At 44.5% G+C, this 27,748-nt stretch overlaps 1 protein-coding gene across 2 annotated transcripts; it reads right to left on the reverse strand.

Annotated features, from left to right (window-relative positions):
* Positions 1 to 797: 797 nt before the first annotated feature.
* On the reverse strand, positions 798 to 26,470 carry LOC115136248 (cation channel sperm-associated protein 3). 2 transcript variants are annotated; one of them, XM_029671843.2, is made up of 8 exons: positions 26,159 to 26,470; positions 25,776 to 25,929; positions 25,359 to 25,598; positions 25,007 to 25,189; positions 24,293 to 24,433; positions 7,515 to 7,634; positions 6,969 to 7,114; positions 798 to 1,714 (listed from the first exon to the last, which is right to left on the reverse strand). In XM_029671843.2, the coding sequence occupies exons 1-8, from the start codon at positions 26,302 to 26,304 to the stop codon at positions 1,600 to 1,602; spliced, it is 1,245 nt and encodes a 414-aa protein (XP_029527703.2). In that variant the 5' UTR covers positions 26,305 to 26,470; the 3' UTR covers positions 798 to 1,599. The 2 variants fall into 2 exon arrangements, with proteins under 2 accessions (XP_029527703.2, XP_029527704.1); XM_029671844.2 differs by lacking the exon at positions 6,969 to 7,114 and having other exon boundaries at positions 1,601 to 1,714; positions 26,159 to 26,468.
* Positions 26,471 to 27,748: the final 1,278 nt, after the last annotated feature.

Consider the following 27,748-nt stretch of genomic DNA (forward strand, 5'->3'; position numbering starts at 1 on the left):
AAAATGCTTCAGCGGGGATATACACTCATACTGGTAGGCCTACGAGCTGGAATTGGATATTGTGAGGCGAAATTCTCACAATATCCAATTCCAGCTCTTAAGCCCAACACACCTTTAATACAGGCCCCGACCAATATAGCCCATTTAAACCGGATCACGGAATAACTGTGATAACGCGAATAATCAGCGAGATTTTACAACGACTATGAGTGTTTGAAGTTGTCAAAGCGTAATGGTTTTTCCTCTTGACAGTTATTAAGAGAGGGATCAATACGATATCTCCAGGTTCACACCTTCAGCCAATCCCATATCTATAGTACTGACCCATTAGGATGATATTCACGCCGTACTATGCTGCAACTACAATGTTTATGTACTTTCAATGATTGATAATATGCCTTTTAGGGGTCATTGCGTTTTAGTCTTTCTTCATTTAAAAATAAGTATATTATTATTATACTTATATCAATGCATTATTTTGAATGCAATAGGCTATATATATATAAAAATAATCAAATAACTTATGTAAAATATTATACAAATAAATCAAGATACCTTAAATGACATATTGGCAGAGTTTGCTAAGGGCTGATCAAGTGTTTGACGATCAGATAACACCCATGGGCCTAACCCTTGACAAACGTTTTCCTAACTCAAAGCGTGCAAACCAAGCATTGATGTCAATGGGAGTTTCATACACCCGTGGGGATTAGACTGGCTCTATCGTCATATGGTTACGTTGTTCATGACATCATAATAAAAACAAAAGAACGTCAAAAAAAAAAAAAAAAAAACATATATTTTCCAATTAGCCCACACCCCAGTCTTTGTATATTATTGAAGAGCAGATGCTATAAAAGGTTTCATTTTATAGCCTGTAAATATTAAAACAGTTATTTCTATACATACACGAAAGCCATTACTGGGGAGTCTACTTCCCTCCGAACATATCTTACAACAAGAGTGTCTAACTACTCCAAACAGCGCAAAATGCAATGACAGTCTGTACTTGTACCAAATAGGTTTGCAACTAGTGAGAAGATAGTTCATGACCCACGTATTGACTTGGAGAATGAATCATCCAGAACTCCATATAAAAGTCCCCGTGTAACAGATGACGTGTTGTGCCTGTCTGTGGCTGTTCACCAGTAGACAGAGGGGTTACGTGGGCCTCCGGATTCTACAGATAGTAGCCTACCTCACAGTGGCCCCAAACCTGAGTACAGACATGACTATGTGGGCCATCTGGACTGGACTCTCCCTGCCTGGCTGACAGCCTGGTCTGCATCCTAAATGAAACCCATTCCCTACTTAGTGCACTTAATTAAACAGGGTCCTTGGGGCCTCTGGTCAAAAAAAGTAGCGCACTATCTAGGGAATAGGGTGCCATTTGGGATGCATCCTGGAGACATTTTGAAGACCATTCTCTGCCAACTCTAGGCCAATGGAATGGACTGGACATCACCATAGCCAACCCACAACAAAGACCTGACAGACAGCTTTATAAAATGTGCCAACATATGTCCTCTTTTTTAATTTGAATACCAGTATGCAAATGAACAAGGATTTCAGCTCTCAGTCGGATCCCTGTTCCTGTTGTTACGCCCTCATTTTGATTTTCCTCTCTCTCAGTGCTTTCTGTTCCATTTCCATCAAGTCTTCTTCCAGTAAGTCACTCAGAATCAGAACGGCCTCAGAGTACAGCTGCTGCAGCCTGCAAGGGGACCATCTTTTTGGTTATATATATATATATATCTCTTCATCACACTTTAGTTACCTTACTTTTCATAACTATAGCCTCCATAATTACCCGTAACTTAAAAGTCATTACAGTAGCTAGATATCAGTGCACACACACAAAATATACACACACACACACACACACACACACACCACACACACATTATATATACACACAACCACAACCACACACAATATACACACACACACACACACACACACTATATACACACACACACATTATATATACACACAACCACAACCACACACACACACAATATACACACACACAATATACACACACACAATTTCTTTACAAATGAGACATCACCCTTTCATTTGAGCGTACATAAGGCCTTAAGGCCATTAGGCCTTACATAAGGCCTTAAGGCCATTAGGCCGTACATAAGGCCTTAAGGCCATTTGGCCGTACATAAGGCCTTAAGGCCATTAGGCCTTACATAAGGCCTTAAGGCCATTAGGCCGTACATAAGGCCATTAGGCCGTACATAAGGCCTTAAGGCCATTAGGCCGTACATAAGGCCTTAAGGCCATTAGGCCGTACATAAGGCCTTAAGGCCATTAGGCCGTACATAAGGCCTTAAGGCCATTAGGCCTTACATAAGGCCTTAAGGCCATTAGGCCTTACATAAGGCCTTAAGGCCATTAGGCCGTACATAAGGCCTTAAGGCCATTAGGCCGTACATAAGGCCTTAAGGCCATTAGGCCGTACATAAGGCCTTAAGGCCATTTGAGCGTACATAAGGCCTTAAGGCCATTTGAGCGTACATAAGGCCTTAAGGCCATTAGGCCGTACATAAGGCCTTAAGGCCATTAGGCCGTACATAAGGCCTTAAGGCCATTAGGCCGTACATAAGGCCTTAAGGCCATTAGGCCGTACATAAGGCCTTAAGGCCGTACATAAGGCCTTAAGGCCATTTGAGCGTACATAAGGCCTTAAGGCCATTAGGCCGTACATAAGGCCTTAAGGCCATTAGGCCGTACATAAGGCCTTAAGGCCATTAGGCCGTACATAAGGCCTTAAGGCCATTAGGCCGTACATAAGGCCTTAAGGCCATTAGGCCGTACATAAGGCCTTAAGGCCATTAGGCCGTACATAAGGCCTTAAGGCCATTAGGCCGTACATAAGGCCTTAAGGCCATTAGGCCGTACATAAGGCCTTAAGGCCATTAGGCCGTACATAAGGCCTTAAGGCCATTAGGCCGTACATAAGGCCTTAAGGCCATTAGGCCGTACATAAGGCCTTAAGGCCATTAGGCCGTACATAAGGCCTTAAGGCCATTTGAGCCGTACATAAGGCCTTAAGGCCATTTGGGCCGTACATAAGGCCTTAAGGCCATTAGGCCGTACATAAGGCCTTAAGGCCATTAGGCCGTACATAAGGCCTTAAGGCCATTAGGCCGTACATAAGGCCTTAAGGCCATTAGGCCGTACATAAGGCCTTAAGGCCATTAGGCCGTACATAAGGCCTTAAGGCCATTAGGCCGTACATAAGGCCTTAAGGCCATTAGGCCGTACATAAGTCCTTAAGGCCATTAGGCCGTACATAAGTCCTTAAGGCCATTAGGCCGCCCTTAAGGCCATTAGGCCGTACATAAGGCCTTAAGGCCATTAGGCCGTACATAAGGCCTTAAGGCCATTAGGCCGTACATAAGGCCTTAAGGCCATTAGGCCGTACATAAGGCCTTAAGGCCATTAGGCCGTACATAAGGCCTTAAGGCCATTAGGCCGTACATAAGGCCTTAAGGCCATTAGGCCGTACATAAGGCCTTAAGGCCATTAGGCCGTACATAAGGCCTTAAGGCCATACATAAGGCCGTACATAAGGCCTTAAGGCCATACATAAGGCCTTAAGGCCTTAAGGCCATTAGGCCGTACATAAGGCCTTAAGGCCATTAGGCCGTACATAAGGCCTTAAGGCCATACATAAGGCCTTAAGGCCATTAGGCCGTACATAAGGCCTTAAGGCCATACATAAGGCCTTAAGGCCATTAGGCCGTACATAAGGCCTTAAGGCCATTAGGCCGTACATAAGGCCTTAAGGCCATTAGGCCGTACATAAGGCCTTAAGGCCATTAGGCCGTACATAAGGCAGCCTTATTATTCAATGTCTTAAAATCAACGGAATGTGTTTTTGCTATAAAAGACATAAACCGTGTGTGTAAAGATTTATGGTCTATAGTCTATAGTCATTTAGTTGCAGATTTCTTAGGATGTGGTTTGATGATTTGAACCTGAAACAAAATGACAACCAAAACTGTCGGTTGTTTGGATGGTAAAAACGTGTAGAAGACTGGGTGACGATAGTGCATGCTGTTACAAGCCCTACACCAACACAAGTACTATAATCATGCACATCCACAGAAAAAAAAATGTAGTAATTACCCAAATCATCATCTTTGTGTCAAAAATATATATATATTTTTTTTTTGGGGGGGGGCGAAGTTGACACGTGACATTCATTTAAGGATTATGGTACTAAGTCTACATCGTTAGGTTAAAGCTAAAAAATATATATATATATATATATATATGAGATTTCATTATGCAAAATTGACATCATTGGATGTATCCATTTCTTAAACGGGAACAGCTTAGAAATGTTTCCGTAACATCCAGGTTTCTAGGATAAGACACATGGACCGGAGGCACTTTTCAAATCAGAACTATGTTTTTTTTTTGTCTTATCCTAGAAACCTGGATGTTACGGAAACATTTCTAAGCTGTTCCCGTTTAAGAAATGGATAGTTCTGATTTGAAAAGTCCATGTATTGAAAAAGACAGTCAACAACAGCAATTCAAACAGAGAGCTTTTAATGCACATGTAGAATGTTATTTCCGATCCCTCTATCTCCACTTCACGACTGTCATAAACCTCTCTCTCAAACCTTATTCTCTTCCTACTTTGCACAAACACTAAATTGAGTTTAAAAAAAACCAAACACCTATCTGTCTTTATAACTCCCGTTTACAGTCTGTTTGCCCCTCACAGAAGAATCATTAACCCGTTATAGGAGAGTCTGTTTGGCTGTGACCCAGATAGGACTCTGATTGAGAGTGTGTGTGTGTGTGTGTGTGTGTGTGGTGTCTCTGAGACAGACGTTTGGTGGTAAGCTAGCTCAGTTAACAATACATTTAGTGCTTGGTGTACTGTGTCCCAAATTCCTTCATGCACTATATAGGGAATAGGGTGCCATAGGGCTCTGGTCTATAGTAGTGCACTATATTGTTCAGACTGTAGGGTGCTGTGGGGTGCTGTAGGGTGGCTACTTGTTCAGACTGTAGGGTGCTGTGGGATGCCTACTTGTTCAGACTGTAGGGTGCCTACTTGTTAAGATTGTAGGGTATTGTAGGGTGCCTACTTGTTAAGACTATAGGGTGTTGTAGGGTGCTGTAGGGTGCCTACTTGTTCAGATTGTAGGGTGCTGTAGGGTGCCTACTTGTTAAGACTATAGGGTGTTGTAGGGTGCTGTAGGGTGCCTACTTGTTCAGATTGTAGGGTGCTGTAGGGTGCCTACTTGTTCAGATTGTAGGGTGTTGTAGGGTGCCTACTTGTTAAGACTGTAGGGTGCCTACTTGTTAAGACTATAGGGTGTTGTAGGGTGCTGTAGGGTGCCTACTTGTTCAGATTGTAGGGTGCTGTAGGGTGTCTACATGATCAGACTGTAGGGTGCCTACTTGTTAAGACTGTAGGGTGTTGTGGGGTGCCTACTTGTTCAGACTGTAAGGTGCTGTAGGGTTCCTACTTGTTCAGACTGTAAGGTGCTGTAGGGTTCCTACTTGTTCAGACTGTAAGGTGCTGTAGGGTTCCTACTTGTTCAGACTGTAAGGTGCTGTAGGGTTCCTACCTGTTCAGACCGTAAGGTGCTGTAGGGTTCCTACCTGTTCAGACCGTAAGGTGCTGTAGGGTTCCTACCTGTTCAGACCGTAAGGTGCTGTAGGGTTCCTACTTGTTCAGACCGTAAGGTGCTGTAGGGTTCCTACTTGTTCAGACCGTAAGGTGCTGTAGGGTTCCTACTTGTTCAGACCGTAAGGTGCTGTAGGGTTCCTACCTGTTCAGACCGTAAGGTGCTGTAGGGTTCCTACTTGTTGACAGTAAGGTGCTGTAGGGTTCCTACTTGTTCAGACCGTAAGGTGCTGTAGGGTTCCTACTTGTTCAGACCGTAAGGTGCTGTAGGGTTCCTACTTGTTCAGACCGTAAGGTGCTGTAGGGTTCCTACCTGTTCAGACCGTAAGGTGCTGTAGGGTTCCTACTTGTTGACAGTAAGGTGCTGTAGGGTTCCTACTTGTTCAGACCGTAAGGTGCTGTAGGGTTCCTACTTGTTCAGACCGTAAGGTGCTGTTCAGGGTTCCCTACTTGTTCAGACCGTAAGGTGCTGTAGGGTTCCTACTTGTTCAGACCGTAAGGTGCTGTAGGGTTCCTACTTGTTCAGACCGTAAGGTGCTGTAGGGTTCCTACTTGTTCAGACCGTAAGGTGCTGTAGGGTTCCTACTTGTTCAGACCGTAAGGTGCTGCAGGGTTCCTACTTGTTCAGACCGTAAGGTGCTGCAGGGTTCCTACTTGTTCAGACCGTAAGGTGCTGTAGGGTTCCTACTTGTTCAGACTGTAAGGTGCTGTAGGGTTCCTACTTGTTCAGACTGTAAGGTGCTGTAGGGTTCCTACTTGTTCAGACTGTAAGGTGCTGTAGGGTTCCTACTTGTTCAGACCGTAAGGTGCTGTAGGGTTCCTACTTGTTCAGACCGTAAGGTGCTGTAGGGTTCCTACTTGTTCAGACCGTAAGGTGCTGTAGGGTTCCTACATGTTCAGACCGTAAGGTGCTGTAGGGTTCCTACTTGTTCAGACCGTAAGGTGCTGTAGGGTTCCTACTTGTTCAGACCGTAAGGTGCTGTAGGGTTCCTACTTGTTCAGACCGTAAGGTGCTGTAGGGTTCCTACTTGTTCAGACCGTAAGGTGCTGTAGGGTTCCTACTTGTTCAGACCGTAAGGTGCTGTAGGGTTCCTACTTGTTCAGACCGTAAGGTGCTGTAGGGTTCCTACTTGTTCAGACCGTAAGGTGCTGTAGGGTTCCTACTTGTTCAGACCGTAAGGTGCTGTAGGGTTCCTACTTGTTCAGACCGTAAGGTGCTGTAGGATTCCTACTTGTTCAGACCGTAAGGTGCTGTAGGGTTCCTACTTGTTCAGACTGTAAGGTGCTGTAGGGTTCCTACTTGTTCACAGTGGTATCCTGGTGATCCAGGGTGGTCAGGTAGATGTCTATGAAGGACATGCTGGTACACAGGTCCTCCATCACAGTGTAATCAGTGTGACGCAGAGACTTGTTGAACTGTTGCACTAGCTTGGTGAAGTTGCCTGTCTGTATGGAGGGAGGAGAGCAGATCGGGGTTCAAACGCTATTCGAAATCTTTAAAATAGCTTTAGCATTTCCTTTAGCCTGTGATTAATTATATTGGTTTGGCCGAGGTAGGCCGTCATTGTAAATAAGAATTTGTTCTTAACTGACTTGCCTAGTTAAATATATATATTTTTTATAGTCTAACGTAAACCTAACCTGCATGTCCCAAATACCACCCTATTCCCTATATAGTGCACTACTATAGCACCCTATTCCTTATATAGTGCACTACTATAGCACCCTATTCCCTATATAGTGCAGTACTATAGCACCCTATTCCCTATATAGTGCACTCCTTTTGACAAAATTCCTATAGTACACAGTATAGGGAGGGGACACCTGGCTCTGGTGTGAGTGTCACCTGGCTCTGGATCAGATTCCTGATCTCGTTCTTCTGTCTCTGGAGGATGGCGTGTTTCTTCTGGGTCAGCGAAGCCTCCCGTTCACTTTGTACCTCATTCTCAAAACGCTTCGTTGCGTGCTGGAGAAAACACATGAAAAAGTATTGGATTCCTAGGTAATGGTGAAGACATCAAAACTATAAAATAACATGTATGGAATCAGGTAGTAACCAAAAAAATATAAAAAGTGTTAAACAAATCAAAACATTTTATATTTGAGATTCTTCAAAGTAGCCACCCTTTGTCTTGATAGCTTTGCACACTCTTGGCATTCTCTCAACCAGCTTCATGAGGTAGTCAACTGGAATGCATTTCAATTAACAGGTGTCCCTTGTAAAACGGGAAGGAAATATTCCACAAATTAATGCATTTGAGCCAATCAGTTGTGTTGTGACAAGGTAGGGGTGGTATACAGACGATTATGGCAATAATCGCTCAAATAAGCAAAGAGAAATGACAGACCATCATTACTTTAAGACATGAAAGGTCAGAAAATGATGAAAATTCCAAGAAGTTCTAAAGTTTCTTCAAGTGAAGTCGCAAAAACCATCAAGCGCAATGATGAAACTGACTCTCATGAGGACCGCTACAGGAAAGGAAGACCCAAAGTTACCTCTGCTGCGGAGGATAAGTTCATTACAGTTAACTGCACCTCAGACTGCAGCACAAATAAACACTTCAGAGTTCAAGTAACTGACACATCTCAACATCAACTGTTCAGAGGAGACTGTGTGAATCAGGCCTTCATGGTTGAATTGCTGCAAAGAGACCGGTGGAAATCTGTCCTTTGGTCTGATGAGTCCAAATTTGAGATTTTTGGTTCCAACCGCTGTCTTTGTGAGAAGCAGAGTAGGTGAACGGATGATCTCTGCATGTGTAGTTCCCACCGTGAAGCATGGAGGAGGAGGTGGGATGGTGTGGGGGTGCTTTGCTGGTGACACTGTCTGGATTTATTTAGAATTCAAGGCACACATAACCAGTATGGATACCACAGCACTCTGCAGCGATACGCCATCCCATCTGGTTTGCGCTTAGTGGGACTATCATTTGTTTTTCCAACAGGACAATGACCCAACACACCTCCAGGCTACTAAAGGACACCAATAAGAAGAAGAGACTTACTTGGGCCAAGAAACACGAGCAATTGACATTAGACCGGTGGAAATCTGTCCACCGGTCTGATGAGTCCAAATGAGAGATTTTTGGTTCCAACTAGTGTGTCTTTGTGAGACACAGAGTAGGTGAACAGATGATCTCTGCATGTGTGGTTCCCAACGTGAAGCATGGAGGTGGTGTGATGGTGCTTAGCTGGTGACACTGTGATTTATTTAGAATTCAAGGCACACTTAACCAGCATGGCTACCACAGCATTCTGCAGCGATACGCCATCCCATCATTTGTTTTTCCAACAGGACAATGACCCAACACACCTCCAGGCTGTGTAAGGGCTATTTGACCAAGAAGGAGAGTGATTGAGTGCTGCATCAGATGACCCGGCCTCCACAATCACCCGACCTCATCCCAATTGAGATGGTTTGGGATGAGTTGGACCACAGAGTGAAGGAAAAGCAGCCAACAAGTACTCAGCATATGTGGGAACTCCTTCAAGACGGTTGGAAAAGCATTCCTCATGAAGCTGGTTGAGAGAATGCCAAGAGTGTACAAAGCTGTCATCAAGGCAAAGGGTGGCTACTTTGAAGAATCTCAAATCTCAAATATATTTTGATTTGTTTAACACTTTTTTTGGTTACTACATGATTCCATACGTGTTGTTTCACAGTTTTGATGTCTTCACTATTATTCTACAATGTAGAAAATAGTACAAATAAAGAAAAACCCCTAGAATGAGTAGGTGTCCAAACTTGAATGGTACTGTAGGTATATATGTACACAAAGTATTAGGACCCCTTCCCATTTTTCCCATTTTGTTACAGCCTTGTTCTAAAATGGACTAAAATAACAAATTTTCCTCATCAATCTAAAGACATATTTTTGAAAATGTATTAAAATAAACAGCAATACCTTATTTACTTAAGTATTCAGGCCATTTGCTATGAGACTCGAAAATTTAGCTCAGGTGGATCCTGTTTCCGTTGATCATCCTTGAGATGTTTCTACAACTTGATTGGAGTCCACCTGTGGTAAATTCAATTGAATGGACATGATTTGGAAAGGCACACATCTGTCTGTAGAAAAGGTCCCACAGTTGACAGTGCATGTCAGAGCAAAAACCAATCTGTGAGGTCGATGGAAATGTCCTTAGAGCTCCGAGACAGGATTGAGTCAAAGCACAGATCTGGGGAAGGGTACCAAAAATATTCTACAGCATTGAAGGTCCCCAAGAACACAGTAGCCTCCATCATTGTGAAAAGGAAGAAGTTTGAAACCACCAAGACTCTTCCTAGAGCTGGCCGCCAGGCCAAACTGAGCAATTGAGGGAGAAGGACCTTGTTCAGGGAGGTGACCAAGAACCCGATGGTCACTGACAGAGCTCCTCTGTCGAGATGTGAGAAACTTCCAGAAAAACAACCATCTCTCCACAGCACTCCACCAATCAGGCCTTTATGGTAGAGTGGCAAGACGAAAGCCACTCATCAGTAAAAGGCACATGACAGCCTGCTTGGAGTTTGCCAAAAGGCACCTAGATTCTCTTGCCTGATGCCAAGCTTCACATCTGGAGGAAACCTGGCACCATCCCTATAGTGAAGCACGGTGGTGGCAGCATCATGCTGTTGTGATGACTGACTTGAACCCGATCGAACATCTCTGGAGACCTGAAAACAGCTGTGCAGCGACACTCCCCATCCAACCTGACAAAGCTTGAGAGGATCTTCAGAGAAGAATGGGAGAAACTCCCTAAATACAGGGGCGCCAAGCTTGTAGCATTATACCCAAGAAGACTCGAGGCTGTAATCGCTGCCAAAGGTGCTTCAACAAAGTACTGAGTAAAAGGGTGTGAATCCTTACGTAAATATTTTCAATACATTTGCAAAATGTATTTGTCATTTTGGGGTTATTGTGTGTATATTGATGAAGGGGAAAAAAAGGCTATTTAATCCATTTTTAGAACAAGGCTGTAATATAACAAGATGTGGAAATATCAAGGGGTCTGAATACTTTCCTAAAGCACTGTGTTTTTTATTTAACAAGGAAAGTCAGTTCAGAACAAATTCTTATTTACAATGACGGCCTTACACCGGCCAAACCCAGACGACACTGGGCCAATTGTGCGCCACCCTATAGGTCTCCCAATCACAGCCGGTTGTGATACAGCCTGGATGTGTGTGTGATATATATATATATATAGGCCTTGGTTGAAAAGTAGTGCAGTATAAAGGGAATAGGGGGCTGTTTGAGATGCAACCAGCAGCAATATTATAAGTTGTGTTTCTTTCACTCACTCACTCACACACTGACTGACTGACTGACGCAGTGCTATGTGAACTTGTAGGGAGTGAACAAGTTATATCCCGAGGCCGCATTCATTGTAGCTGGGGACTTTCCAAATTTCCTCCTGAAATTCTATCAACACATCTCCTGTCCTACACGCGGAGAGCGTATGCTTGACAATTGTTACTCTCCCCTCCGGGATGGCTACAAGGCCCTCCCCTGCACTCCCTCTGGCAAATCAGATCACGGCTCCATCTTGCTCCTCTCCCCTCCTATAGGCAGAAACTTAAGCAGGAAGCACCCGTGGTAAGGACTGTTCAACGTTGATCTGACCAATCAGAATCTATGCTGCGAGACGGTTTTGATCACGCGGACTGGGAAATGTTCCGGGTCGCCTCTGAGAATAGTATAGTAGGACTCGGGTTCATCAGGAAGTGCATAGAGGATGTTGTTCCCTCTGATGGTTAGAACTTATCCAAACCAAAAACCCATGGATAGATGGCAGCATTCGCACAAAACTTAAACCACATTTAAAACACGCAAGGTGACTGGGAACATGGGAAAACAGACCAGCTATGACCTCCGTAAGGCAATCAAAGAGGAAAAACAACAACAGTACAGAGATGATTTGAATCGCAATTCAACAGCTCAGACACGAGACCCATGTGCCTCCAGACAATCATAGATTATAAAGAGATAGCAAGCCAAGTCGCAGACACTGACGCCGGTCTCCTGGAAAAGCTTAACACCTTCTCCCACTTTCGAGGAAAACAACACAAAGCCACCGACGTGTGCCCCTATCGCTCATGAGGAATGTGCGCTCCCGATCTCCGTGGTTGACGTAAGACATTCAAGCTTGTTAACCCCTCGCAAGTCTGCCAACCCAGATGGCATCCCAAGTCACGTCCTCAGAGCATGTACAGACCAGCTGGCTGGATTACCAACAACGATGAGATTCCAGGAAAATAACCTCTCCCTCAGACGACTGTTGAACAGCACCTCTTCAACCTCAGGAGGCTGAAGAAATTTGGCTTGGCCCCTAAGACCCTCACAAACTTCTACAGATGCACCATCCTGTCGGGCTGTACCACCGCCTGGTACAACAACTGCACCACAGGGCTCTCCAGAGGGTGGTGCGGTCAGCCCAACACATCATCCAGTGCACACTGCCTGCCATTCAGGACATCTACAGCACCCAGTGTCACAGGAAGGTCAAGAAGATCATCAAGGACCTCAGCCACCCGAGCCATGGCCTGTTCACACCGCTACCATCTAGAAGGAGGAGACAGTACAGGTGCATCCAAGCTGGGACCAGACTGATAGAATCTGTTTATCTCCGGGTCATCAGATTGTTAAACAGTCATCACTAGCTGGCCTCCGCCCAGTATCCTTTCCTGAACCTTAGACATTGTCACTAGTCAGATACCAGCCAATAATCTACCCTGCAACTTAGAGACTGCTGCCCAATGTACATAAGTCATTAAACACGGGTCACTTTAACAAGGTTTACATACTGTTCACTGAGTACTGCCCCTATACAGTGGTGCAAAAAAAGTATTTAGTCAGCCACCAATTGTGCAAGTTCTCCCACTTAAGATGAGGCCTGTAATTTTCATCATAGGTACACTTCAACTATGACAGACAAAATGAGAAGAAAAACAAATCCAGAAAATCACATTGTAGGATTTATAATGAATTTATTTGCAAATTATGGTGGAAAATAAGTATTTGGTCACCTACAAACAAGCAAGATTTCTGGCTCTCACAGACCTGTAACTTCTTCTTTAAGAGGCTCCTCTTGTCCTCCACTCGTTAATGGCACCTGTTTGAACTTGTTATCAGTATAAAAGACACCTGTCCACAACCTCAAACAGTCACACTCCAAACTCCACTATGGCCAAGACCAAAGAGCTGTCAAAGGACACCAGAAACAAAATTGTAGACCTGCACCAGGCTGGGAAGACTGAATCTGCAATAGGTAAGCAGCTTGGTTTAAAGAAATCAACTGTGGGAGCAATTATTAGGAAGTGGAAGACATACAAGACCACTGATAAATCTCCCTCGATCTGGGGCAAGATCTCACCCCGTAGGGTCAAAATGATCAAAAATCACAGTACCACACGGGGGGACCTAGTGGATGACCTGCAGAGAGCTGGGACCAAAGTAACAAAGCCTACCATCAGTAACACACTACGCCGCCAGGGACTCAAATCCTGCAGTTCCAGACGTGTCCCCCTGCTTAAGCCAGTACATGTCCAGGCCCGTCTGAAGTTTGCTAGAGAGCATTTGGATGATCCAGAAGAAGATTGGGAGAATGTCAGATGAAACCAAAATATAACTTTTTGGTAAAAACTCAACTTGTTGTGTTTGGAGGACAAAGAATACTGAGTTGCATCCAAAGAACACCATACCTACTGTGAAGCATGGGGGTGGAAACATCATGCTTTGGGGATGTTTTTCTGCAAAGGGACTAGGACGACTGATCCGTGTAAAGGAAAGAATGAATGGGGCCATGTATCGTGAGATTTTGAGTGAAAACTTCCTTCCATCAGCAAGGGCATTGAAGATGAAACGTGGCTGGGTCTTTCAGCATGACAATGATCCCAAACACACCACCCGGGCAACGAAGGAGTGGCTTCGTAAGAAGCATTTCAAGGTCCTGGAGTGGCCTAGCCAGTCTCCAGATCTCAACCCCATAGAAAATCTTTGGAGGGAGTTGAAAGTCTGTGTTGCCCAGCAACAGCCCCAAAACATCACTGCTCTAGAGGAGATCTGCATGGAGGAATGGGCCAAAATACCAGCAACAGTGTGTGAAAACCTTGTGAAGATTTACAGAAAACATTTGACCTCTGTCATTGCCAACAAAGGGTATATAACAAAGTATTGAGATAAACTTTTGTTATTGACCAAATACTTATTTTCCACCATAATTTGCAAATAATTTCATTAAAAATCCTACAATGTGATTTTCTGGATTTTTTTTCCCTCATTTTGTCTGTCATAGTTGAAGTGTACCTATGATGAAAATTACAGGCCTCATCTTTTTAAGTGAGAGAACTTGCACAATTGGTGGCTGACTAAATACTTTTTTGCCCCACTGTATATAGGACCATCCACCCTTACCTGGGATATGGATGCATGAAGACCTAAGGTTGGAAACATTGTAACAATACAAAAATAAAAAAATTAATCACCTGGGAGCATGAATGCAACTGAATGCATTCAAAAGAAATGTGGCTTCCACATTTAACCCAACCCCTCTGAATCAGAGAGGTGCGGGGGGAGGGCTGCCATAATCGACATCAATGTCTTCGGTGCCTGGTGAAACAGTGGGTTATCTGCCTTGTTAATGACAGATTTTTATCTTGTCAGCTCGGGGATTCAAACCAGCAACCTTTCGGTTACTTGCCCAACGCTCTAACCACTAGGCTACAACAGTGTTCAGCATTTTCTATTTAATTTTATATACCGTTTTACCCACTTTATACTGTATGCATATATACTGTTTTCTAGTCATGGTTCATCCTATAGAACTACTGCAGTAAACACATTTTCTATTCACATACTATGCGTACACACCATTCACATACAGTGCACACACCATTCACATACAGTGCACACACACCATTCACATACAGTGCACACACACCATTCACATACAGTGCACACACACCATTCACATACAGTGCACACACACCATTCACATACAGTGCACACACACCATTCACATACAGTGCACACACACCATTCACATACAGTGCACACACACCATTCACATACAGTGCACACACACCATTCACATACAGTGCATACACACCATTCACATACAGTGCACACACATTCACATGCACACACACCATTCACATACAGTGCACACACACCATTCACATACAGTGCACACACACCATTCACATACAGTGCATACACACCATTCACATACAGTGCACACACACCATTCACATACAGTGCATACACACCATTCACATACAGTGCACACACACCATTCACATACAGTGCACACACACCATTCACATACAGTGCATACACACCATTCACATACAGTGCACACACACCATTCACATACAGTGCACACACACCATTCACATACAGTGCACACACACCATTCACATACAGTGCACACACACCATTCACATACAGTGCACACACACCATTCACATACAGTGCACACACCCATTCACATACAGTGCACACACACCATTCACATTCACATACAGTGCACACACACCATTCACATACAGTGCACACACACCATTCACATACAGTGCACACACACCATTCACATACAGTGCACACACACCATTCACATACAGTGCACACACACCATTCACATACAGTGCACACACACCATTCACATACAGTGCATACACACCATTCACATACAGTGCACACACACCATTCACATACAGTGCATACACACCATTCACATACAGTGCACACACACCATTCACATACAGTGCACACACACCATTCACATACAGTGCATACACACCATTCACATACAGTGCACACACACCATTCACATACAGTGCACACACACCATTCACATACAGTGCACACACACCATTCACATACAGTGCACACACACCATTCACATACATCGGCTTGGTATTTTTGATTTATTCTTTGTTATTTTATTAGGATTCCCATTTAGCTGTTGCAAAAGCAGCAGCTTCTCTTCCTGGGGTCCACACAGAACATGGAACACAGAACATGGAACACAGAACATGGAACACAGAACATAATACAGATCAATAGAGAAGAACACAGAACACAGAACATGGAACATAATACAGATCAATAGAGAAGAACACAGAACACAGAACATGAAACGTAATACAGATCAATAGAGAAGAACACAGAACACAGAACATGAAACATAATACAGAATGACATAATACAGAACATCATTAGACAAGAACACAGAACATGGAACACAGAACACAGAACATGAAACGTAATACAGAATGACATAATACAGAACATCATTAGACAAGAACACAGAACATGAAACATAATACAGAATGACATAATACAGAACATCATTAGACAAGAACACAGAACACAGAACATGAAACATAATTCAGAACATCATTAGACAAGAACACAGAACATGAAACATAATACAGAACATCATTAGACAAGAACACAGAACACAGAACATGAAACATAATACAGAACATCATTAGACAAGAACACAGAACACAGAACATGAAACATAATTCAGAACATCATTAGACAAGAACACAGAACACAGAACATGAAACATAATACAGAACATCATTAGACAAGAACACAGAACACAGAACATGAAACATAATTCAGAACATCATTAGACAAGAACAGCTCAAGGACAGAACTATATGCATTTTGTTTAAAAGGCACACGTAGCCTACATATCAGTGCATACACACAAACTATCTAGGTCAAATAGGGGAGAGGCGTTTCGCTGTGAGGTGTTGCTTTATCCGTTATTTGAAACCAGGTTTGCTGTTTATTTGAGCAATATGAGATGGAAGGAAGTTCCATGCAATAAGGGCTCTATATAATATGGAACGCTCTCTTGAATTTGTTCTGGATTTGGGGACTGCCAAAAGACCCCTGTTGGCATGTCTGGTGGGATAAGTGTGTGTCAGAGCTGTGTAAGTTGACTACGCAAACAATTTGGGATTTCCAACAATGTTTCTTACGATAAGAAGTGATGCAGTCAGTCTCTCCTCAACTCTTAGACAAGAGAGACTGACATGCATAGTATTTATATCAGCCCTCCGATTACAATTAAGAGCAAAACGTGTCGCTCTGTTCTGGGCCAGCTGCAGCTTAACTAGGTATTTCCTTGCAGCACTTGACCACACAACTGGACAATAATCAAGATTAGACAAAACTAGATCCTGCTTTGTGGAGTGTGGTCTCAAAAAAAGCAGAGCATCTCTTTATTACGGACAGAACTCTCCCCATCTTTACAACCATTGAATCTATATGTTTTGACCAGGACAGTTTACAATTCAAGGTAACACCAAGTAATTGAGTCTCCTCAACTTGTTCAACAGCCACACCATTCATGACCAGATTCAGCTGAGGTCTAGAACTTAAGGAATGATTTGTACCAAAAATACAATGCTCTTAGCGTTTAGAGATGCTCAGGACCAGTGTATTACTGGCCACCCCATTCCAAAACTGCAACTCTATGTTAAGGGTTTCAGTGACTTCATTAGTTGTGGTTGCTGATGTCTTTATGGTTGAATCATCAGTGTACATGGCCACGCGGGCTTTGTTTAATGCCAGCGGCAGGTCATTGGTAAAAATAGAAAAGAGTAGAGAGCCTCGAGAGCTGCTGTGTGTTACTCCACACTTCACATGTTTGACATGAGAGAAGCTTCCATTAAAAAGAAAGCCCTCAGTTCTATTAGATAGATTGCCATATCGTGGATTCGGAGCGGAGGTTGAAAATACAATTCAAAGGGCTGCACTGAAATCTAATAGTACAGCTCCCACAATCTTCTTATTATCCATTTCTTTCAACCAATAATCAGTCATTTGTGTCAGTGCAGTACATGTTGAGTGGCCTTCTCTATAAGCATGCTGAAAGTCTGTTGTTAATTTGTTTACAGAGAAATAGCATTGTATTTGGTCAAACACAAAAAAAAAAAATCCAAACAGTTTGCTAAGAGCTGGCAGCAAGCTTATAAACTCAGCAAAAAAAAAGAAGAAACATCCTCTCACTGTCAACTGCGTTTATTTTCAGCAAACTTAACATGTGTAAATATTTGTATGAACATAAGATTCAACAACTGAGACATAAACTGAACAAGTTCCACAGACGTGTGACTAACAGAAATTGAATAATGTGTCCCTGGGTCAAAATCTAAATTAACAGTCAGTATCTGGTGTGGCCACCAGCTGCATTAAGTACTGCAGTGCATATCCTCCTCATGGACTGCATCAGATTTGCCAGTTATTGCTGTGAGATGTTACCCCAGTCTTCCACCAAGGTACCTGCAAGTTCCCTGAAATTTCTGTGGGGGGGGGGGGTCCTGAAAAAGGGACATTTTTTGTTGTTGTTGCTGAGTTTAGGTCTGCTGTCAGAACCAGTAAAGGCCACTTTACCACTCTTGGTTTGCAGAATTACTTTAGCTTCCCTGCAGGCCTGAGGACAAAGACTTGCCTCTAGGCTCAGATTAAAGATATTCCATCTAAATTGTCAATGCCAGGAGATTTGTCATTATTGATCATTAACAATTTTTCCACCTCTCCCACGCTAACTTCACAAAATTCTAACTTGCAAACGCTTTTCTTTCATTATTATTTTTTTTATGCATTAATATAATTGCTCTCTGTTTGTTGTTGACATTTCCTGCCTAAATTTGCCCACTTTGAAATAAATCATTAAAATAATTGGCAACATCAAATGGTTTTGTGATGAATACGCCATCTGATTCAATGAAAAATGGAGTTGAATGTCTTTCTGTCCATAGTTTCATTTAAAATACTCCAAAGTTTTATTCCATCGGTTCTTTATATCATGGATCTTGGATTCATAATACAGTTTCTTCTTCTTCTTAGTCACATAATTTCTCAGTTTGCTGTAAGTCAGATGTGCAGCCAGACTTATTAGCCACTCCTTTTGCCCCATCTCTTTCAACCATACCGTTTTTACATTCCTCATCAATCCATGGAGCCTTAACAGTTCTAACAGGTGCATGTTTATCAATAATTGGAAGAAGCAATTTCATAAATTAATCAAGTGCAGCATCTGGATGCTCCTCATGAAAATCACATCAGACCAAGAAATATATTTAACAACATCCACATAAGAGTCACAGCCAAATCTTTTGTATGAGCTCTTATACACTATTTTAGGCCCAGCTGTTGGAACTTTGGCTTTCCTGCATATAGCCACTATACTGTGATCACTGCATCCAATGGGTACGGATACAGCTTTAGAACAGAGTTCTACATTATTAGTAGAAATGTGATCGATACATGTGGATGATCTTGTTCCTGTAGTGTTTGTAAAAACACCCTGGTATGTGGATTAATAACCAGACTACCGGCACCAGACTACAGGCACCAGACTACCGGCACCAGACTACCGGCACCAGACTACCGGCACCAGATTAGAGGCACCAGACTACAGGCACCAGACTACAGGCACCAGACTACAGTAAAACGCTTCATTTTGAGCAGACAGCTTGATGAAAACCAGTCAATATTCAGGTCCCCAAGAAAGTAGACCTTTCTGTTAACAACCATTTCAGATATATTATTTACATACTGATTGTTAGCACTTGGTGGCCTATAGCAACAAAAAAGAAAAAGGCTTTAGATGTGCCAAGTGAACCTGCATCCACAACACTTCGACAACACTGGACATAAGATCTTCTCTAAGCATTACAGGGATTATGGCTCTGAATATATACAGCAACACCTCTCCAATAAGATCTTCTCTAAGCATTACAGGGACGTGGCTCTGAATATATACAGCAACACCTCTCCCATAAGATCTTCTTTAAGCATTACAGGGACGTGGCTCTGAATATATACAGTAACTCCTCCCCCATAAGATCTTCTCTAAGCATTACAGGGACGTGGCTCTGAATATATACAGTAACTCCTCCCCCATAAGATCTTCTCTAAACATTACAGGGACGTGGCTCTGAATATATACAGTAACTCCTCCCCCATAAGATCTTCTCTAAGCATTACAGGGATTATGGCTCTGAATATATACAGTAACTCCTCCCCCATAAAATCTTCTCTAAGCATTACAGGGATTATGGCTCTGAATATATACAGTAACACCTCCCCCATAAGCATTACAGTGATATGGCTCTGAATATATACAGCAACACCTCTCCCATAAGATCTTCTCTAAGCATTACAGGGATATGGCTCTGAATATATACAGCAACACCTCTCCCATAAGATCTTCTCTAAGCATTACAGGGACGTGGCTCTGAGTATATACAGCAACACCTCTCCAATAAGCATTTCTGTCTCTTCTATAGATGTTATATCCTTGTATTGCTACTGGTGTATCAAATGAATTATTTAAGTGAGTCTCAGAAATGGCTAATATATGAATGTTATCAAGTTACTGATTTCATGAACCTTATTTCTAAGGCTACATATATTAATATGGACTTTTTTCAACCCTTTCCTGGGTAGCTTATCAGAGATAGACATAGTACTGAAAAGAGCAAGCAAAGCAAGAGAAAAAAATATACATTCAGCAGTCCATTAATCAGTTGGTGTGTGTGTGTGTGGGGGGGGGTTAAAGCTATGAACCCAAAGGCTTGGCTCTCTCATCCCTTCCAGGCTTCTGGGAGGGAGGGTGAACAATGAGCCTGTCATAGCAGATGTAAGCAATGTCCCCACACGCTCTGGCAGCTTTCATGGCTGGAATCAGTTCTTTCCTCTTCTGGCGCACAGCTTCAGGATAGTCCTCATTGAGGAAGATATACGTTCCTCTCAAGTTCTTGGCTCTTTCCAGAACAGCTACCTTGTCCTTGAACCTCAGGAACTTGACCACTATCGGCCTGGGCCTGTCACCTGGGCCTGTCACCTGGGTCTGTCACCTGGGTCTGTCACCTGGGCCGGTAGTGGGTTTTCCAGTCCTGTGGGCGTGCTCCACCTCAATCTTCCTGTGGTCCATCTACAATTTCTCAGAGATAATTTCTCTCACTTTGACCTCAGACTCCGTCCAGGTCTCATGTGGAGATTCTGCAATTCTGTCCACAACCATGTTGTTTTGCCTTGGATAAATCGAGGGACAATCGTCATTGTTATCATGGATTCACATACAGAACTGATGTCCTCTCTCAGTGACTTACAGACTGCTGTCATTGTTATCATGGATTCACACACAGAACTGATGTCCTCTCTCAATGACTTACAGATTGCTGTCATTGTTATCATGGATTCACACACAGAACTGATGTCCTCTCTCAATGACTTACAGATTGCTGTCATATTGCTCTTCTGTTTCAACTCATTGAGCTGACCATGGGAGAACTGCAAACTGTTCTTCAGGTTCGGGGCCTCTCTGGTCAGGTCGTCCATTCTTTTATTAGTAGAATCCACGAGTATTTGGACAAAACACTTGAAGCTATTTTCTCGTTGTTGTAACAACTGCTTGTTGGTCTATTTTTGTTCGTTTAAAAGATCCTTTACGTGTGATAGAGATACACCACTGTCCTCAACGGTACTCCCGCCAGCTTTGGTCTTTGTCACGGTAGCTAGCAACGTTGGTTACCCTGTTACGCTTTGCAGTTCTAGACAGGGAAGGTCATGGGGAAGATTGAAAACAACAAAACAGCAGGGATCTAGACAGCCACAAACCCGGAACAATCCACAGTCCCAGCCACAATTGTTAACCACATCACGGGCTGCGTTCAAGAAAACCCAGCTAGCTTGATATGCAGCTAGCTAGCAGCGACGCCAAATAGCTCCTCAGACCAGTCCTTGGGTCGGCAGGATCACTGGAAAGAGACAAGCAGTCCCAGAAACTGATGACAACTGCGTTGCTGGTTTCAAACTAAGAAGCTAGATAGCAGTGTAGAAGCTAGAAGTGTACCTATGATGAAATTTTACAGGCCTCTCATCTTTTTAAGTGGGAGAACTTGCACAATTGGTGGCTGACTAAATACTTTTCCCCCCCCCACTGTATATCTTCTGTACATTCACCCAGTGTAGATACTGTACATTGGCTGCATTTGGATTACTGTTACAGTGCTATTTGGGTTGTTAACCTTTTACTGTACTGGGGCTCATCAGAGTCATACAGAGTGTTGCTTAAACAAATCTACTTTGAAACTAAATGTATGTGCACCTCATACACGGTAATGAGCTTAACAAAAAATATAGACACCTGTACCATGTCAGATATAGAGTGGAAATGTATTACATTTGAGTTTGTATCCCAATATTACATTTTATACACAGATCACTGAGACATAACAAAACCATTTGACATAGAAACACTGGATTTTCAGGCTGTTTAAAAAATAAAAAAGTTGAATAATTATGAAGTATATTAATAACATCCCACCCATGAAGCCACTAGGTCACTTGACTGCAGGAAATGTCTACTTGGATTCGTTCCGACATTTCTTGATTTCGTATATTTTTTGTTGTTGTGTGTGATTACTTGTGTACGTTGACATTTTACTCCATTGTTTAAGGAGCGAAGTAACATAAGGATGTCGCTGACCCCGCTATAACATCTGCTAAACTGTGTCAACTTTCGATTTGATTTTAAAGAGGTGGCCTGGTCGCTTGCTTTCTCCAGGGCGACAGCTGTAAATAACTATAGGAAGGGTCACATGTAGCCCTGCCTGAGAGCTGCCGTCGTCTGGACATCACATCTGACTAAACCCCACAGAGACGGCACAGCACTGAGCTGAGCTGGCTTGGGCCCAGGAAGACAGGATGCATACAAAATGGAACCCTATTCCCAATACAGGGCACTACTTTAGACCAGGCAGCGTACACTATGTATGGGAATAGGGTGCGGTGCCATTTGGGACTCCCATGAGGACAGGGGGTTCAACCTGGAGGACGGGGAGGGGGGTTCAACCTGGAGGACAGAGGGGTTCAACCTGGAGGGCAGGGGGGTTCAACCTGGAGGACAGGGGGGTTCAACCTGGAGGACAGGGGGTTCAACCTGGAGGACAGGGGGGGGGTTCAACCTGGAGGACAGGGGGGTTCAACCTGGAGGACAGGGGGTTCAACCTGGAGGACAGGGGGTTCAACCTGGAGGACAGGGGGCAGAGGGGTTCAACCTGGAGGACAGGGGGGTTCAACCTGGAGGACAGGGGGCAGAGGACAGGGGGGTTCAACCTGGAGGACAGGGGGCAGAGGGGTTCAACCTGGAGGACAGGGGGTTCAACCTGGAGGACAGGGGGGTTCAACCTGGAGGACAGGGGGCAGGGGGTTCAACCTGGAGGACAGGGGGCAGGGGGTTCAACCTGGAGGACAGGGGGACAGGGGGTTCAACCTGGAGGACAGGGGGTTCAATCTGGAGGACAGGGGTTCAACCTGGAGGACAGGGGGTTCAACCTGGAGGACAGGGGGTTCAACCTGGAGGACAGGGGGTTTCAACCTGGAGGACAGGGGGGTTTCAACCTGGAGGACAGGGGGGTTCAACCTGGAGGACAGGGGGGTTCAACCTGGAGGACAGGGGGTTCAACCTGGAGGACAGGGGGGTTCAACCTGGAGGACAGGGGGGTTCAACCTGGAGGACAGGGGGCAGGGGGTTCAACCTGGAGGACAGGGGACAGGGGGTTCAATCTGGAGGACAGGGGGCAGGGGTTCAATCTGGAGGACGGGGGGCAGAGGGGTTCAACCTGGAGGACGGGGGCAGAGGGGGTTCAACCTGGAGGACAGGGGGTTCAATCTGGAGGACAGGGGGTTAACCTGGAGGACAGGGGGCAGGGGGTTCAACCTGGAGGACAGGGGGTTCAATCTGGAGGAGAGAGGGGGTTCAACCTGGAGGACAGGGGGGTTCAACCTGGAGGACAGGGGGTTCAACCTGGAGGACAGGGGGCAGGGGGTTCAACCTGGAGGACAGGGGGGTTCAATCTGGAGGACAGGGGGTTCAACCTGGAGGACAGGGGGCAGAGGGTTCAACCTGGAGGACAGGGGGGTTCAACCTGGAGGACAGGGGGCAGAGGGTTCAACTTGGAGGACAGGGGGGTTCAACCTGGAGGACAGGGGGTTCAACCTGGAGGACAGGGGGTTCAACCTGGAGGACAGGGGGTTCAACCTGGAGGACAGGGGGTTCAACCTGGAGGACAGGGGCGGTTCAATCTGGAGGACAGAGGGCAGAGGGGTTCAACCTGGAGGACGGGGGGCAGGGGTTCAACCTGGAGGACAGGGGGCAGGGGGTTCAACCTGGAGGACAGGGGCAGAACCTGGAGGACAGAGGGCAGAGGGGTTCAACCTGGAGGACAGGGGACAGAGGGTTCAACCTGGAGGACAGGGGACAGGGGGTTCAACCTGGAGGACAGGGGACAGGGGGTTCAACCTGGAGGACAGAGGGCAGAGGGGTTCAACCTGGAGGACAGAGGGCAGGGGGGTTCAACCTGGAGGACAGGGGACAGGGGTTCAACCTGGAGGACAGGGGACAGGGGTTCAACCTGGAGGACAGAGGGCAGAGGGGTTCAACCTGGAGGACAGGGGACAGGGGGGTTCAACCTGGAGGACAGGGGACAGGGGGGTTCAACCTGGAGGACAGGGGACAGGGGGGTTCAACCTGGAGGACAGGGGACAGAGGGGTTCAACCTCAGTAGTAGTAACAACAACGGTGGTAGTCCAGTACCGTACGTACCTGGATCTCCATGATGACCACGCCGATGAACATGTTGAAGAAGATGAAGTAGCCGATGAGGATGAAGACGATGGTGAAGATGCGGCTGGAGTTCATCCCCAGGTCGTCAAGGTTCTGCTGCAGATCAGTCCAACCATCCACCTGAGGAGGGCAGAAACAATGGAATAAGAGTTGAAAAATATCCAGTAGTTTTCCCAAAATGCCCAAGTTTTCCAGAAATCACAGAAGGATGATTCTTGGAATCAAAAGGGAAAATGGAAAACCTGGGAATTTGGGGGAAGTTACCAGAGTTTTGTAACCCTAGATGTTAATTATGCATGTTTCCTCAACATGTGCACTAAACAGACCACAACAGACAGCGTGTTGGGATATTTGCGATGAAAGATACTGTTGTAGGAACATAACGTTGACATATTTCATACATGGCAGCACAACAAAATGGCACTGACGTGAGAATACGACTGTCAAAAAACAAATGTAAAATGTTTAGGTCTACCGGTGGACAGACAGAGGACATTTGGTTCGGCCTACGCCAGACTGAACTGACAGTCTACAGCAGGGGGTTCTTTTACAGCCTGGGACCCAAATGAGAAATTCACTGTTTTCCTGGGACCCAAGCTCATGAAACACCCCCCCTTTTTTTTTTGGGGGGGGGGGGGGTACCATAAGCAAGATTTCAACCAGGATAGGTAGGCTATTCTAATTCATACTCACTGTCACTAAACTGAAAAGTGTGAAGAGCGCACAGCCCAGGTCTCCCCAGTTCTCAGGATCTCCAGTGTTAGGGTCTCCAAAGTAGTAATATCCGATGATGGCAAAGATGAACATCAGGAGAAACATCAGGCCCAGGACATATACCACACTCTTCATGGTCTTGAATAGAGCTACAACCAAGGCCTGTCAATCAAACACACAACAAAAGAGAGAGAACACTAAAAATCTCAACAAACCAGACACCTGAGTGACTGTATTATCCAGCGTCAAACTCTAAAAAGGTATCCAAAGACCAACGTAACAGACACATGTGTATGGCCTAGTATTTTAGCACTAATTGCGTCATTCTCACCTGCAGGCCCCGAATGAACGACACAGTCTTCAGCACGCGCAAAGAGCGAAAAGCGCGGACGATGCGCATGGTCCCCATTGCACTGGAGTCCCCTCCATCAGCGAACATGGGAACGAATGAAATGACCAAAATAATAGCATCGAAAACATTGTAGCCATTTTTCCAGTAAACCCCTGGGTTAACGTACACCTTCATCAAGAACTCCATGGTGTAAATGGCCATGAAGAATTCGTCTGCAATCTGTTTGATGAAAATAGAGTGAAGGGAGGACTGGATTTGAGTAGAGGACATATTTGCATACAACAACTGCTACAAAGCTTAAGCTTATGGAACTGTTACATTTTCCCTAAACGTAATTGTGTATGCTTGTATGTCAGTGTTCGCAATTTTGCTAATTGCAATCAGCAAATTACCCACCGCAAAGAATCCAAAAAGTTTGTATTTCATATCATAGTCCGTCTCCAAAGCCATGAACAGAGCGTTGAGGATAATCGTGACCATAATCATACCATCGAACAGTGTTTTTTCAGTAATGGTGGCAATGTAATCGTAGAATTCGGTATCTTTTCTCCTGAATAAAACAATATAAAAAAAAAATTCACAGTAGCCTAGCTAATAACACCACATTTCAAAATGAATTAGTCAGAAACATCTGCAAAAAAAAAAAACATGTTTTAAGTGGGCCAGCTGCATTGACGGGTAAACAGGCCTCAGTGTCAGACAAGTGTGTGTCCGATAAAGAGCTATGACATCGAACGTTTAAATGGAACAAAAAAAAGAAGTTATTTTTCTTAACCTACACATTCAAACCCGCGGCTGTTGCTGCTGCTCTCCCAACAGCGTCCCAGTCAGAGAATCTTCGGAGCGCTATCTGACTTGCTCCCTTTTGAATGATGAATCTAAAATATCCGCTTCCACTTTCTTTGACGTCTGCATTTTGCTCCATCTTCAGTACCAAACTCCTGGGGTAAAAGCATCGACTCTCGTCGAACTCCTTGGAAAAGGGAAAATAACCAGGTAGTACTCAACAACAATGACCTCACAATGAAATGGAACGTATAAATCATTTAAAAAAAAAATACGTTCTTGTTTACACATCACAATTGACACTTCGCTAAGCCCCGCCTAATTATTTTGGGCAACCAATCGCAGCGTTCCGTTGGATAGCAACATCTATAGCCTATTAGCCTCTTAGGAGTTCCCAACAACCGGATGTTCCGGTTTTCAGGAGAAATGGAAAGTGAGCCTGTGACACAACGTCCGCTTTTGGAGGTGACACCCTTAAGGTCTAATAAGAAACTGGAGACTGCTTCGAAGATGTCCAACCTTTTTTTTCAAGCTAATCTACTCACATTTGCAGACAAAGTGCAAATAACAGAATTCCAGCACCCAAGCTGCATGTAGGCCTATACTCTAACCATTTGATGATTGGAAATAGACTTCTGTTACAAAACACACAAAGGTGTGCCTAATGACATTCAGCGATTGCCATTGATTATGTCTATATTGATTAGGTCTACATTGATTAGGCCTACAAAAATTGACGCGTCTTGCCGACAAATTTTTTATTTTGTTCCCTGAAAAGTCAAGATACCTGAAATGTGGCTGAAACTGTACGAGGAAAAGTGGGATGGTCACCCTAGAGGAAAAGTGGGATGGTCACCCTAGAGGAAAAGTGGGATGGTCACCCTAGAGGAAAAGTGGGATGGTCACCCTAGAGGAAAAGTGGGATGGTCACCCTAGAGGAAAAGTGGGATAGTCACCCTAGAGGAAAAGTGGGATGGTCACCCTAGAGGAAAAGTGGGATGGTCACCCTAGAGGAAAAGTGGGATGGTCACCCTAGAGGAAAAGTGGGATGGTCACCCTAGAGGAAAAGTGGAATGGTCACCCTAGAGGAAAAGTGGGATGGTCACCCTAGAGGAAAAGTGGGATGGTCACCCTAGAGGAAAAGTGGGATGGTCACCCTAGAGGAAAAGTGGGATGGTCACCCTAGAGGAAAAGTGGGATGGTCACCCTAGAGGAAAAGTGGGATGGTCACCCTAGAGGAAAAGTGGGATGGTCACCCTAGAGGAAAAGTGGGATGGTCACCCTAGAGGAAAAGTGGGATGGTCACCTAGAGGAAAAGTGGGATGGTCACCCTAGAGGAAAAGTGGGATGGTCACCCTAGAGGAAAAGTGGGATGGTCACCTAGAGGAAAAAGTGGGATGGTCACCTAGAGGAAAAGTGGGATGGTCACCCTAGAGGAAAAGTGGGATGGTCACCCTAGAGGAAAAGTGGGATGGTCACCCTAGAGGAAAAGTGGGATGGTCACCCTAGAGGAAAAGTGGGATGGTCACCCTAGAGGAAAAGTGGGATGGTCACCCTAGAGGAAAAGTGGGATGGTCACCCTA

This window comes from Oncorhynchus nerka, linkage group LG10 (assembly GCF_034236695.1).
Source record: "Oncorhynchus nerka isolate Pitt River linkage group LG10, Oner_Uvic_2.0, whole genome shotgun sequence".
In the NCBI taxonomy this organism is placed as follows: Eukaryota; Metazoa; Chordata; class Actinopteri; order Salmoniformes; family Salmonidae; genus Oncorhynchus; species Oncorhynchus nerka.

Excerpts from the sequence above, each read along its gene's own strand:
- LOC115136248 (XM_029671843.2), bottom strand. The coding sequence starts at position 26,304 with ATGGAGCAAAATGCAGACGTCAAAGAAAGTGGAAGCGGATATTTTAGA. Across the intron at positions 24,434-25,006 it reads CACTTTTCAGTTTAGTGACA|GTGGATGGTTGGACTGATCT; the intron begins GTGAGTATGAAT and ends TGCCCTCCTCAG. Across the intron at positions 1,715-6,968 it reads CAGGATACCACTGTGAACAA|GCTGCAGCAGCTGTACTCTG; the intron begins GTAGGAACCCTA and ends GTCCCCTTGCAG.